At 42.4% G+C, this 16088-nt stretch overlaps 1 protein-coding gene across 1 annotated transcript in view; it reads left to right on the forward strand.

The window, feature by feature from the left end:
- The window catches only part of npr2 (natriuretic peptide receptor 2), a 50948-nt gene extending 40270 nt beyond the window's left edge, over nt 1-10678 (forward strand). Inside the window, 8 exon segments of the mRNA XM_079179494.1 lie at nt 3534-3680; nt 4387-4510; nt 5776-5844; nt 6065-6239; nt 7463-7561; nt 9030-9121; nt 10132-10182; nt 10184-10678. Coding sequence (XP_079035620.1) covers nt 3534-3680; nt 4387-4510; nt 5776-5844; nt 6065-6239; nt 7463-7561; nt 9030-9121; nt 10132-10182; nt 10184-10276 — 850 coding nt within the window. The 3' untranslated portion in view covers nt 10277-10678.
- The last annotated feature ends 5410 nt before the right edge of the window (nt 10679-16088 follow it).

A 16088-nucleotide genomic window follows, 5' to 3' on the forward strand; every position in this document is an offset into this window, starting at 1 on the left:
ACACGGTTTAGTTGTGTTGAGTTTACATTTTACGTTTAGTATTTTTCAAGCTGGACCCTATTGTCCCATGTATTTCTGTCTAAGCGACTATTACGGACAACCATTTTTGAAATTGCTCCAATATTGATGGACAAAAACAAGCTGCAAGGCACACCATCAGTGTACGTCCACTAAACGTTCTTGTTTTTGCTACTGACAGGCTCAGAATCTTCTTATAACTGTCTGACTACTTTATAGAAAGGACCCTACAGAGAAATAAAACATTTTTTCTTTGGCTTTTGCTTCACCAATATTCTCCCTGTTGCCCTCCTCTCTCTCTCTCTCTCCTCATCCACTCTTCAGTTTGTAGGAGCTCTTTATCCGTAGACTTTGGCTCCAATAAATAAATTCAAAGACCTCATCCACATTGAGTGGTTCAGCCGTGACATTGAAAATATTTTAGATACCACGAAATGTACTCCCAACACAAAACTCTGCCCCGGGGTCACTCGCAGTGACTCCGCCGCTTGCCTTCCGGCAACACGTCACCTCAGGAGATTTCAGAACGAGACGTCCCCTTGAGCGAGACACTTTCCATCATGTTGCTAATAACTTATAATAACAATCACAACCTTGTCAGTGGCAAAAACACACTTTTATTGGACGTAAATGAAGGTGCCAGCTTGCCCCGATGGTGTGCATTGCGGCATGTGAAGGTCTGCTGTCTGCAGTGTTTTCGCTCAATGCTGGACCAATTTTGTCAAATTAGTCACTTAAACACTAAAACATGGGAAATTACCAACGTTTCTCTTTAAAGCAGCTGTTGAAATCCAGATTAAATCTCCTTGAAATAACTGCTTCATTCAAACCTGAGTAAATAATCATGTATTATTAGAAATCCTATTCTTCATTTTATTCACATTTGTTACATTAATGATGGATTTATGAAAAGGTGAAGGTTCTTTCAGACGGCTGAACTGTTGGTGTTGTTTAATTGGATGTGGCAGCAGTAGGGTGCAGCTCCACCGCCGTGGCTACCGACTACAGAGCTTAACAGGCCAGATTGTAGCTGAAAGCAGAGAGAATACTTTGTAACATGATTCAAATAACAACTTAGTTATGTTGTGAGTAAAATAGCCGATAACGCAGGGTATGCTCTAGGGCGGGGCCACCTTGTGATGGACGGATTGCTACCACAGCGTTGTCGGGTCTGGGAGTTGACCGTGTTTTCGTCTTCAAACCGGTCACAGTGTGTTTTCAGTTCATTAAAGTTAATTGTAGCCTAAAAACGTCTTATTCAGCATTCGGTTGTACTTAGCTCCACCCCCCCCTGTCACTTCTGGTTTCAAAAAAACAAGATGGCTACTGACATAATGCCGAACTCGAGGCTTCAAAACGGTGGTCCACAAACCAAATGCTGACTTCTTGGTGACTACTTATTTCTTATATACAGGCTATGCTTTCAACAGACAAAGAAACGCTAGAAGTATATGTAATCCGTCTCAGGGATGTTTTCCCCACTTGCTTTAAGAGGATTAACAGGATGCAGGATTATTCCCTTGCTGAAGTGATTAGTTTCTGTCTTCTCACCTCTTTTGCTTCACACTCAGCACAGAGACAGTCCTCAGTTTTCACCGTTACCATCAGTCTAGATGAATGGTGGAAAACTATGGATGTCAGTAAACGATGCATGTCCTGCGTTACTGAGCTCAGCGCGTTGATACTCATCGCTGTCTTTCATGTTTCCCTCTGATGTTTTGTTCTTTAAACTTAAACAACACGTGGGTGTGTGTGTGTGTAGGATCCTTGACCCACAAGGAACATGGCAGGATGCCAGGCATTGATGCTCCGAGCCGCCACGGTGGTGTGGATGACTCACCTTCTTGCTCTTGTCGGAGTAAACGAACGCGTGTACATGCATGTGCGTGTGTGCGTAAGCATATGAATCTGGATGCGTACATTATACAATACATGCATTATATCATTTTACAACATAGTGAAATGCTACGATCGCAGCAGCAGAGACGTAAAAAGAAGAATGTTAGGAGTGTCTGTTTTTCCTCTGTGTTGGAAGGTGTTTGTTCATACTGTATACGAACTAAACATAATGTCTCATAGTGCAAAGCTGCTGTGGAGCAGTAATATACATGTTTTTACTGTTTTTACCACTGCACAAAAAGAAGAGCTTTTTTTTTATGTGGCTTGCCAGTGGTCATCGGTGGCCATGTTGGAGGAGTGAACGCTACAGCACTCAGAGACTCTTGTCAGATCTTTGAATGATTGTATTTTTACCTCATCTACACTGCCATTGAACCTCTGAACTCCACCCGTTCCGCACATAAAGGTCAGTTTACGTGTCATGGTTAGTTCTACTCAGCTTGTGAAAACAGTTTGAGGATTTCTTCTGGAGGAGCTTTATCAAGTCTGGGAAATAACCCTGATGATGTCATCGATGTTATCTCAGCTTGGACTGGAGACTAACAATGTTTTAACAGAAAGCCGTATTTCAAACTGGGCCTTTACCAGGCAGGGAAGATCTGACGAAGGCATGTTGTTGGTTGCATTCTGGGAAATGAGGGATCTAGAGTTTTTGGAGTTTGGCCCATATAAGTGACTAAAAGTGGAGGTATCTCAGCCTCTGCTTTTACGCCTCTCTTGTGCTTATTCCAGCTGCAAAACCAAATCACTCATTCCATAGATCAGCATAGAATGTTTGTAACGACAATTGTGCTGATTCCACCAGTTGGATTCCAGCTGCTACTTACATTTGAGGACAAAAGGACAAGAGGTTCATCAAGGATAAGTCCTTGGACTTCGTTTGACATTTACAGTATGAAGTCATTTTTTACCTTGCTAAGTGACAGACGTTTCTATTTTTCTCTTTATACATTTTTTATCCAAATATAATAAAAGTTTGTCCCTCACACCTGATTGATGAAGCTGATGATTACTCATCTAAGTCTGTTTACGGGTGTAAAAAAAAGATATAGAAAGCCTTCGTTGGCTCCAGTGGGAGTTGTGTGAAGTCTGATAAATTGCCTTAAGTGATTTCGCTTGAGTCAGCGAACACAAGTGGAGTTAGAAGCTCTTTGGCCCGCTCCTCATCCCTGTGACAGGCTCGCAGCTTGAGTCTACAGTACATTAGCTGATCATCATAACACACCACAATCTCAGACTCCACTGCGAGCAGTGGAGTTGCATCGTGGGTAACGCAGGTGGGAGATTTTGACGAGGAAGAAGAGAGAAGAGGATTTTTTTTTTTAAGAATTGCAATTCTAAATCGATGGATTGCTCTTACTACTAAGGGATTATTGTGGTTTATTCCAACCTGGACTCTATTTTTGTAGTTTTACAATTTCTATTCATTATAACATTGTACTATCCAAGACAATGACTGAGATCTGGGAACACAGGGACATCACTACAACAAAGAGAGAAAGTTTGCTCTTGCCATTGGGCGATGCTTCATTGCGATTTGAGTGTTTTGTATTGTTTTGCTATTATTGGCTTTGTGTGGATATCACCTCATTCTACTGTGTGTGTGTTTTCCACAGGGAGGGCAGCACCAGCATTCTTAACAACCTGCTGTCCAGGATGGAGCAGTACGCCAATAACCTGGAGAACCTGGTGGAGGAGCGAACCCAAGCCTACCTGGAGGAGAAAAGAAAAGCAGAAAACCTCCTCTATCAAATTTTACCACAGTAAGAGCAAGTGACAGACACATTCACACTATTATCCTTCCACCCAGTAGCTCAAAACTCCAATTAACTTGAAACCAGCTAATTAGGTGAATTTTACCAGCGTAGCTCCATGACGCTGTCTGTTGTGTTAAATCCCTCTCTAATTAATGACTCTAAATCCCACCACGTTTTGATACATACTTCCCCGTGGAGCGATCTCACCATAGATGAAAGGGAACGGAGTGAGCTGACAGGCAAACTGCTCATTAAAGGGGACGGAGGAGCAGACGCGATAGTGAGTTTAGGCGTTTGGATAACACCACAGCAGCAAATCCCATCTTTCTCACCCATTTATCCTCTCTTTTTTTTCTGCTGAAAAATCCAGATATATATATACAGAGACGAGCCTGAGAGGAAGGGCAGCTATCATTTCTCACCGCACTTGTGAATTGCACTAGCTGGCTTCTGCCACATGTGCCTTTGAATTTGCTATTATTTGATTGAGAGTAAAATAACACAAGCAGAATAAGCAAAGATAAACTGACATCCGGTAATCAACCTGTTGCTTGGCGTCCTTTAACTGTGGTTAACCATCACAATCTCATCACCTCCTGACGTGGCTTGTTTTTTGGTCTCTGTTCTTTGCTCGTAGATTTGTCTGAACTTATCACACTTTGCACATTTTGACCTCATGTCTCTCTCTCTCTCTCTCTCTTTCTGCATGCAGTTCAGTAGCAGAGCAGCTAAAACGAGGCGAGACGGTGCAGGCAGAAGCCTTCGACAGCGTCACCATTTACTTCAGCGACATCGTGGGCTTCACGTCCATGTCGGCGGAGAGCACACCGCTTCAGGTACACAGCGAGCGATATGGCACCACAATCCTCCAGGGAATGAACTTCCCACTCTGGAACACTGTGTCTGTCCGTGTAACTGTGTCATTTGTTTCCGACTTCCCTCAACATCCGCCAAGCTAAAGGCTGAAGGCTTCTCAAACTCAAAATCACCGTTTGCGATCACAGTCGCGGTCAATTCTCTTTCTCTGTTCATACGCGAAAGGGCTCACCACCAGTATCAGGTCTCTACCTACGGTGTGTCTCATTGTTCCCACAGTGTGCGTTCCCACACACGGGCTGCTACTCAAAATAGTACAGTTGTTAGATGGAACAGTGTGTTGACGCAGGGTTGAGTCACATTGTGCCACCACCTATCTCCCTCTCACTTGAATACCAAAGGGAGGTGTCTGGAGGAAATACATTATCATGGTGGTGCGTCCAGGCAGAGGGTCGTAGGTGTTGATGGGCAATTTGACACCTTCCCGTGGAGTGGAATCTCCAAAAAGATCTGACATTTGCTCCTCTCATCTTCATCTCTTTTCTCTTCTCAACTTGTGAGGAAAAGCCAAGTATGCTTCTTGACAAGGCCAGATATTCATACAATACAACACAATATCCCACATACATCTAAATCCAGTACTGTAGTGGTAGTAAAACAAGGTAGGTCTAAACATGGAGCTCTCATCCAACAGCAAAAGTGAACTGCAGAGTCTAATCCTGTTTCTTGAGTGTTTGATAACAGGGCAGCCTTTTAGTTGAGTTAGATTGTGCCTTTAGGAGTTCAGTATTAATAAAGCGATCTTGAGTTTCTCACAATTCAGATCCTAGTCCATCGCAGTTTAAATGTTCTCATTCACTTAACACTGCTCACTCTTAAAGCACAGCACAAGATGTCCGGACCAGATAAAGAGCCAGCAGGGACACAATAATAAAAAAAGGATCATTAAAGATGAAGTATAAATGACTAAATTTGGTCAAATTAAATGCGGATTGTGTTTTTATAATATTCCCTCTGTGGATTTGATTTATTACCCTGTAAATGTGTTTGTTAGTGAACCTCAGCGGGCACTCGTCCAACGACAGACAAACAGAGATTAAGTGGCAGACTGGGAGGTTTTGCAGACACTCTGCCATTTAAACAAAAGAAAACAGTGTCAAATGATGGATTTTCAGTTGTAAACAGTATTGTTGCTTTATCTGTTGTTGAATGAGAGGAGACAAAGTGAGACTGTCTGAGGAATAAAGAGTTAAGGCTGTTTGTATTGTATTCTGCCTCTCTGCAGGTTGTCACGTTGCTCAATGATCTCTACACCTGTTTTGATGCCATCATCGATAACTTTGATGTATACAAGGTAAGTCGGGATGATCTAATGCAAGAATATGGCGTATTTGTTTCTAATCTGAATTTGAATTTTGTTTCTTATATTACGTTAAAATATGCAGGTTTACAAACATTTCCAAAGTGTGAGGGCTATTACCAGCCTCCAGGACCTCTGTAGGAATCCTGGGAATACAACGGAACACTTATACAAGTTATTTTGACTCTCTCATTCCTTATGATTCATCCTTCAGGTGGAGACCATCGGCGACGCCTACATGGTGGTGTCAGGGCTGCCGGTGCGGAACGGAAAACTGCACGCCCGAGAGATCGCTGGGATGTCGCTGGCGCTGTTAGAGCAGGTCAAAACGTTCAAGATCCGACACAGACCCAACGACCAGCTGAGACTCAGGATAGGGATACACACAGGTGAGTCCGCACTCTGATCTGCAGCTCTGCACATCTGCACCGAGGTCACCTGGATGGTCCCAGATCTGGTCTCTCGTAACGGCTGGTGTCCATGCTGCACTGTTGGGTCAACAGTAACGCCACCATTTATTTTCTATTTTCCCATTGGTATAGCTATTTCTCTGTCTGGCACAGGAAGATGATAATTCCATTCTGCCTTGTATCCTCCAACACTCAATTTGTCCCGGTGGAAAAACAGCCGGTAATGAGCACAACACCAGACCTCTGTGAATTATTGAACAAATCAGAATGCGGGCAGTGATAGAGAAGTCTGAACCAGGCTATTTGAATATTGTAATTATGATAACTTATTGAGTTGTAGCATTATCAGGAAGTCCCGTTAGATGGCCAAGTATGTATTTTGTGGACAAATTGCTCTCTTTCACTTCTAAAAGGGTTCTGGGCTGACCTAAAATTGGTTACAATAATTTTTTCCCAAAAGAAATTCCAAATATTTTCACAAATGGACTAGCCAAAGCACATTGCCCTATCTCCTTATCCATGCTATCAAAGGTTTGCACAGCTATCAAAACTTCTTTGCTCTCGTTAGTCCAAGAAGGACTTCTGACGAAGATAAACCGTAATAACAGAGTGCGTAATGTGACACCCAATGTGCTCTGCAACGAGATGAATAGATTGCTTGTGGAAATGTAGACCGAATGACGTTAGCTGCTTTCCATCCAATAAAACTGGTCAGCCTTGTCTTTCTTCACTCTACCCTTAACAGCTGCACCTTAATGAAAGAAGGGTTTATTTACTGCGATTCTGTTGTATTAGCCTGTGTCAGTGTAACTCTTAAACTGGCCACTGATGTATATCAAGTTGTGATATGTGACTTCCCACCTCTGGATGCCAAAGTGCTGACTGGACATAAACACTCCGGATGTTTTAACTCGACCTGTCTGCAGCGTTTAGCCTGATGTCATTTACAAGAGGCGTCTGACACAGTATTTAGACTGTACCGGCTCATGGCGGCAAGGCTCATATTCTTAATCAGACACTTGACATGCAACAGAAATGGACCAGCGTGGGTAGGCTGGTACTTAGCATTGTCAGAGTAATTTAAAGCAATCTGAGCACAGGTGCGGAGGTGGTTGTGTGATAATGACAGCAGTTAGCATTCTAAATATTCTTGTTTTTTTTCCCGCTGTTGAATGTGACTGTGTTTTGCTTGTGTTTTATAGGTCCGGTCTGTGCCGGCGTGGTCGGTTTGAAAATGCCCAGATACTGTTTGTTTGGAGATACTGTCAACACAGCATCTCGAATGGAGTCCAACGGAGAGGGTGAGCGTCACTTCTTTTTGTTCTAATTTTTCTTTCTATATCAGACGTCTCCACACTGATCCACAGGGTGGAACATGTAACGATGTCCTCGTTGTTTTTCAGTGTTTACAACAAACTCCATCTTATTCTTTTTCTTTGAGATTGCCGTGACTCTGCAATCTCATTATTATTATAATGGTGGAATGGTGAACATGTTAACGTGCTTGAATGCAAAAAAAACAGTATTTTTCTCATACTGTCTGAATATACCTGTATTCTGAAATGCTCCGTTTATGCGCCTGTCTCTTTAAGCCCCCTCCTGATAAAGCCCAGTCTGCTCTGATTGGCTCACGAGAAATATATGGTGCACCTTTGGAAAGTCCGTTCCTAAGCCGTGGGTGGAGATACTCAGATGGTGGGCGGTGTATTCTAATGAGCCTGTATGGGATCTATAGGAAGGGGAGCCACATCTGAATGGCTTGTTGAATCACATGTTTTCTGATCAAGCCAGCTCACTATAACCGGACTGGGAAAATGATACTCAAACGGGATGAAATAGTGCATTTGTTTGGGACTAATTTTAGCTGCAGATTAATACACATTTGGTGCTCTAGTGAGTATTTATAGCAGCACGACGGTGTCTGTGTGTGTGTGTGGGATTGAGTAAAAATAAACTACAGTGTCTGTGTTCATTGTAATGAAGGAACATGTCACCTAGTGCCACAGTGTGGCTCATTGACAAAGCTTTTGGACAACAATGGAGCTCTATGGCACAGAAGAATCAGACATATCAGGCTCTGGACACGCACATTCAAATTCTTGTTAGTAGATCAATTCTTTGTTGACTTTTGTCTTTTCAGAACTGGATTAATTGTAGTGTCAGTTTATACATTTGTTGATTATTCTTTAGTTCTTTAATCCGGGCCAAGGGAAGATTTATTGAATGGTTGTTGCCAAGGTAATCGCTGACGGTGTTGGATGGAAACATTCTTCAGTAAAGAAAATGATTTCAAAGCTGAATATGAGAGGAATCGACCTGCTGAGTCCAACACTTTCTACACTGACATTTATGTTCTTGACTGGCAGTGACAGGAACTAGTGTCATGAAACTGTGGTTGGAGAGTTTGCGAGCCAATCATCAGAAGTATTGATTAACTACTGAGTCGCTTCCTGTATTGTGCCTCCACTGGTAAATAATTTATTGCACTTACAGCTAAGGGCCCTTAGCCAGCGATAAACTGTGCAGCCTGAAGCTTCACAGGCAGGAATCTCGTCTCACATCTCTGCATTGTGCGCATTAATTGGACAAAACAATACAGATTTTCATCCCTGTAAGCATTTCAGCCGCTGACGTTTGAATGCATCGGCTCTTCTCGCACCTCAGTTTCCGGAGATGAAAGCAGTGTGGCGGTGATTGATGAAGTTGTCATTTGTCATTCACAGTGTGGAAATGCTCAGTCTTTGTTGTGCTCTTGGTGTGATTTTGCAGCCTTAAAGATCCACTTATCCTCTGCCACCAAAGAGGTGCTGGATGAGTTTGGCTACTTCGATCTCCAGTTACGAGGAGACATAGAAATGAAGGTAAGGAGCCACATTTTACTTTTTAAAAATCCATCAAGTACAAGAGCACTCAAACTGCAAAAACAACATCTGTCTGTACGACTCACTCGAGCCTCAGATTCCGACTTTAAGGGTGAAATATTGACTTGTTGTTGCTGCTGCAGTTTGTTTCAGAAAATGTTCTAGAAATGATTGTTAAAACAAAATGGAACTAGAGATCATCTTGCAATGGGATCACACCAGCTGCAAAGTAAAATCAGGCCATAGGCTTAAAGTGTGTGGGGGACATCCCAACTCAGACCTCCTTTTGAGCTCAACTACCCACCTGTACAATTTTGCACGGTTATGATGCTATCGTTGCCCCTGTCACAGATGCTAACAAGACAGATTACTTGAAAAAAGTACATTTGTATTGTAAATAGATAAAACAAATGTAGTTTAATAAGACTTAATACTCAACACAATAACTTGGTAAAAGAAGACTTACAACTACAGATTACTTTAAGTATGGTAGACTTACTTTAGTATCTTAGTGATGATCATTTTTCGATGTAACAGATTAAGGTAATTAAGGTTAATGTCCTCAGCACTGTGGGAATCTTGGGGGTCCTTCCTATCTAGTGCTCCAGTCTTATGCGGAAGTCTTACACAGACTCAAAACCCAATGTACGAGTTCTCATGGATGGAATCCAAGCCAGTTAACTCGGCTGATGCACTGCATTAAACTTAGACCGTCCGTTTAGGTCCACAAGTCTTGCATCGATTACAAACAGGTGAAACATTAGTAGATCTTTTGCAGAAACAAATATTTCACTCGACAACATCGATATGCTTTTAGCACGGTGACGATGTGGTTGATTCTCCTCTCAATATGCATAAAGGCTTTGTTCTTTTTGGAGAGCGTGGAGGTGTAAGCCGAGCTGCAGTGACCATCAGGGTCACCCTTCAATGAAGGGCAGCCTAATAGAGGATATCGCCCACCCCCCACTTCACCCCCATTGATGAACCTATTGATTTCTGTGTTTTTCCAGGGCAAAGGCAAAATGAGAACGTATTGGCTTCTTGGGGAGAAGACTGATGTGTATGTTATCTGAGAGGCCTGCTGATAATGTGGCAGCAGCAGTGGAGACGACAGCAGAAGCTCCGGTGGCCGAGCCACTTCTTTATTTGTTCTAGAATAAGTCCCGATTGGTGATTTCCATACGACACAACACAGAGGGAATTCCAGGTATATTTATTACCTGCATACTGTAACTGCAAAAAAAAAGCAAAGACAAAAAAAAAGACAAAATATTGTAAAAGTTGTTTTTTTTCTTTTGTATGAAGAACCTTTCTGTCCTGAGTACTTTTCACTGATGAATTCTTATTTTTTGTGCTTTCTATATTAAGATTTGTATAATGTGTTTGGGAGTCGATGATGTAGTAATATTTCCTTGCTAACAGCCATTGAGGTTTGGAGGCACAGCGTTACAAGTGATGTCACTGCAGGGGTTCATAAACCGTGTTACACAGTACAAGATAATATGTATATATGTATATCCAAGATACTGTAAGATATTTTGTTGAATAAACTGAGTAAAACACTCTTTTCCCATTTATGGACCGGGCAGTCATTTCATGCTCCTGATATCAGGAGTCTGGCTAGTTATTGATATTTGCATCCACAAAGGGTGTAACATGAGGAAGGCAGAAAAGAGCCGTAATGAGTCTGTTCTTTTTTTATGCATCAACGTTAAATTGGTTCATGTGAGCTCTTTGAATGTATCTGGGCCATATCCTTCTGACAATACTCACCCAAAGGTTTTCATCCTACTTTAACCCAGAAAGAATTTATAAATGACCTTGTGCTGCCCCCTCCTAACATATTGGATGTCCCGCTAGAATTGCACGTTTAAAAGTGCTCACAGAGCTATTGCAGAAGTGTAGAAGCCAGTTCATCAGAGGGGCAGGCTACACCGGTGCAACCTATTCAGAAAGGTCTGTTTCTGCAACTTCGAAGATTTTCCCCCCCTCGCCCGTCCTGGCAATTAATTCAGCTTTATCTGATCCGAGCCATATCCGCCTTCTCACTTAACCTTTCACAATACTGCCCAGGACTATTTCATTATCATTATTTAAAATACAACAAGTGTGAAAGCTTTTAAGTATGTGCATGAGGGAGGAGAAAAGCGAGTTGGCAGCAGGCGGCTGTGTGTTTGTTGTAGTGACATCACCGCTCATTAGATGCTCATTATCAGCTGCGGAGGCATGGGCGCTGTGTTTGTGGCCGTGTGTGTTTGTGCATTTTCATCTCTGCAGGAGCAGGAGAACATCTTCCCCCTCCTGCAACGGCTGTAATTACCACCCACTTTCTCACAGCGGTGGCACGCCGGCGCCTGTTAGAGCCACCGCGATCAGAGTGAAGGTCTCTGCTGAACACCGCTCTGACCTGCTAACCCCTCGCGACTGACCAGGCTGTCATCTCGTTATTTTCTGCCTTTTCATACAGCCGAGAACCTTGAAGTATATGTATACAAAGCCTCCAAGAGCACTGCAAAATGAAAAAAAAAAGTGTGTATAAGACAAATTATTTTCAAAATCATTTAAAAGAAACTAGTAGATCTGAAATTGTTGGGTGATTTCATGTCTCAGTGTCACAAACTGGCTCAGGGAATGAAACAAAAAGGGGTCCACACAAGGTTAAACTTAAAACCCAAACATAATTGATTTAACTAAAGTCTCAAATGAACAATGGCGTGTGTAGATCAGCAGCTGGAAGCAGTACACGGATGTGTGGCACATGTGCTGCGACTGCAGTGTTGACGGTGCGAAACCAAAAGAAGGTGACGCAGGGTGAACGTTCAGGTAAACACATGGAGCAGCTTTTGTAGCCTGGAAGGCCCCGGTGAGCTTCGTCAAGCTGTTGGCCCTCCCTGGTCAGCCAACTGCCTGCTGAGGTCAGCCGGAACAGCCTCCAAGACAGATGGAGGAGTGTCACACCTGCATGTGGGTGATGAAAAGTACAGCAGTAAACATGTATTTGGTGATTTGCAGATTAAAAACAGGTAAAACTAGACGGCTTGTTTTGAGCATGTTGGGCACTTTTAGCTTTATTTACTTAACCGTAATCATGTAAGTAATGCGAAAGTGCCTGCCCATACATCAAAAGGTTAGTTTGCGTCTGGTTAATTCCCATCAGCTGCAGCTGTACTTCGTGCTTAGTGCTAACTAGCAACTGATAACAGCCCAAACCTGGGGTGGCCAAACTATACGGCCTACGGGTCAACTGCAGCTCTCTGCCCGTTCTTAAATGTTAAAACCATTTCTGCCTCTGTACATCTTCATATCAGACGTACAGATTTACTTCTTATGTTAACATTGTATCACGTAGGCCCTTAGGCAATGAACAGAAACTAATAAAGTTATTTGGCAATTTCTGCCTTTTTTCAGCTTTACTTATTTACAGACTTACACATAAGATCATAATATTGTCAGATGTAAACTCTTCAGTAGTGTTGTGTTGTTATTTTGTTTGCTGTATGACTGGTTGAAAACTACTCATTAACTATTCATTGGCCCGTCACTCATATATATTTCTCAGAAATGTTTGGCCACCCCTACCTATGACGGTGAACATGATACATGCAGGTACAAACACAATCACAGCTCACTGTAAAGTAATGGGTGCACTCCGATAGTTTGTGTGGCTTGACGCAGCACAGTTTGACAGCTCTGTTCCAGACACCGAAAACTCTTCTGCTGTTTCTCAGCAACAGACTCCGGGGGTTTGTTTGTGTGTCTCATATCCACGGTAACAAGCACAGAGTGTTATATTTAGCAGGGCTTACATCGATATGAATAAATGGTATGTGATTCTCAATGAACAAGTGACTCAGCAAGGTTACTGAGCAAATAAATACATTCATTTTACCACCCAAATGATGTTGTTGTTCCTTGGTTTGGCAGCAAATGACAGACACCGTCAGGTCTAACGAGAGCTGCTGCACTTAGGCTGCTGGTTGAAAATGTGCTGCTCTGGACAGACATTGCAGATAGTAGGTGAAGCGAAAACAGAGAATCAGGCAGTTATGTGCAGTTTGGCAAAGAACGCTGGAATATTTCTTTTTCAGATTATGATTAGCTGTTAATAGACGTTATGATCAAGCAATGGGTTTATATGAGTTCACAAGTTAAACATTAAAAGCTGAATGCTGTTTTTTTGTCTCTTTGTCTGCTTTAAACCGATGGAACCATGACCTTGCAATTTAGGAAATTAGGAAAATATGTACGTCTTTGATACAATTATAAAATGCAAATGGTAAATGTTACCCTGGCAAAGAGTATTTTTTGAGCATGGAGGTTCATTGTTGACTTTGAGAACAGTATGACAAAATAATCTACTCAAGGTCCACTTACTGGCAGTAATTTAGCTTTCAGCTGCAATTACACTGTCTTCATCAGCAAATGGAAGAGGCTTAGAAGTCATTAGGAAACTATGTAACGTCCCACCAGGTGCTGGAACACGTAACATAGAACAGCGTTTTGATTTTGTAAATGGAGGAACATGAAAGTTAGATAAAAATAAAAAATATCTGATGTGTTCCTCTAGTTGCCACCACAAGCCGTGGCTCAGCAGGACGGATGTAACAGTGGATGATGATTGGATGAATCCATCAGTGGATGGATGTAAAGACATTTTACCAGGTGCTCAAACCAGAGGAGTGTCATCTCTGTTCACTTTAATTGCACCTCAGGGGACGACGCTTTCACCCACAGCTGTCTCTTGGAGACCGGACGAAGTGCTTCTGTGCTCGCCTAAAAGAATGTGAGGAGGATTAATCAGCACTGGACTTTCCAATCTGAAGAAACATTTTTAACTCTTTTATAATAGCGGTTACTTTTACAAATTCAGAAAAGAGTGTCTTAATCAGGATCATATTGATGAAAAGCCAGTGCTGTATGTAATGGCTTTAATAAGATAAATGATTTAACATTAAATGTACTTGTGCTACTGTGTTTCAGTGCATAATCCTTTAAGACATTTCAAGGCAAAGTCATTTTCTTAATAACGCACATTTTAATAACCTTGTGCATTACACTTAATGCATAAAGCACGCATGCACAGACAAATAACAAACCATACAATACAAGACAATGCAACAGCAGCATAAGGAAGGAGGAAAAAAAACATTCAATACAAAAAGATTACTGTAAGAATACTTTGCAACAATAATGCTTTGACAAGATATCGAGAGATGAGTCAGAAGGTTCAGACAGGTTCTTCAAATCAAATCAGGTGTGTTTGTCAGATACACAATCATACATTTACATCCGGATCTCTGGTGAACAAAGTGCAGCGGCACTGAGAGGAAGAGACTTTGTGTTGACTCCCAGCCGGGACTGGCGGAGCAGCAAGCCGAAGCTCGGCTCCCGGCCTAAAGAGGAGCCGCTGCTGCTGGGAGCTCTCCAACCTCCCACCGGAGCTCCGACTGCAGGTCGAAGGTGGCGGTGAAGCTGGACCAGGGTCTGGTGAACCTGCACGATTTTGTCAGAATCCGATCCGGTGGCACCGACGGAAACCATTAATAATAACTCTATAGAAATAGTCTTCTCGTTGATGGTCTTGTTTACTTATGAAGGTTGTATAGAGGCATCAATATTAAACTAAGACTGTTTTATAACTAGTTCAAAGTTCCTCACAGTAACTCGTATCTGTCACTAACACGTGTAATGCCCAGTAAACCTAACAATACAAATACACTGTTAGAAATGGTTCTTATTGACTTCAATAAATGATTGTTTGTAACACATTTAGTGTGACCTTGCTGAGATAACACTGACAACAGTGTCTTTTTGTGTTATGTTGTTGTCCAATAAGGTCTTGTCTCGCTGGTGCTCACACACAAATAGAGAGAGTTTCAGTGTTTGTGTGTGTGTGTGTCTGTTGGAGTCAACATTATTCAAGTTCCAATTTGTAGCCATGGTGGAGCTGACGGACCTGTATTGTAGTGCACTGACAGTGATTGCTTGATAAATGGCACCTGTTGGCGAGCCAGCAGGGGCTCTGAGTCTGGCCTTTGTCTCCTCTGCGACAGGCTGGTGTGTCCGGTTGCATTCACACCTGTAGGGACGCAGTAGGAGCGCATCTCGTCGTGTGAATAGGCTGCTGGGGTTGCTGAGCTACGGAATATAAAAGTCTTACTTCTAGAGAGACGACTGTATACTGTTGTATTAATGTTGATTCTTCACTTACGTTTAACTGGTTATGAAACATTCTCAATGTAATACTCATCGGTGCCAACAGGTCGGGTCCTGAGTGAAATCTGAAAGCATCCACTGAACTCCTTCAGCTCAGACTCCAGTGGGGCCTCCTGCTGCGACCAGCCCATCGTGGAAACACCCAGATCCGTTCTCCCCTGCAGTCAGAGCTACAGCGGGAGGTGTAAAGCTCCACGCCCAGCAGCAGCGTCTCCTCTTCCGGGCCAGGAGCAGAGCTTCATCTGAATATGAAAACACAAACATGAATCCTCGCGAACATCTACAAACCTTTGCGAGAGTTGTAAGTCGGATCCTTTCGAGCCATAACCCAATTAGAGCACGAAGAGCAGACCAGCGCAGTATTGATCAGTTCGATTTTTGTCCGACTTGATCCAAACCCTCTTACATACAGTCTATCATCCCAACTTGCTCTATCGGGATGCACATATAGGCAACGCTAACCTGACGAGATTGAGGCGGACGCAGTTATTAGAGCACATTGACCTACACTGCAAGGACCAGGGCATGATGGGAAACGCTGACTGGCTCTTAGGTTTGAAAAAAAAAACCCATTTGTAGATAGTCCTCATTTTTTACATTACTATTCTTACATTTGTACACACTTTTTTACACACTAACACACACATTTTTTATACATGTATTTGTCCGTATGGATTGTCATTGTACGGTAGTGTAACGCAACTATTTTTACGTACTTATTTATATTTTCTTATAATTTATCTATGTTATA

The sequence above is a fragment of the Pholis gunnellus genome (genome assembly GCF_910591455.1).
Source record: "Pholis gunnellus genome assembly, chromosome: 18".
NCBI lineage: Eukaryota > Metazoa > Chordata > Actinopteri > Perciformes > Pholidae > Pholis > Pholis gunnellus.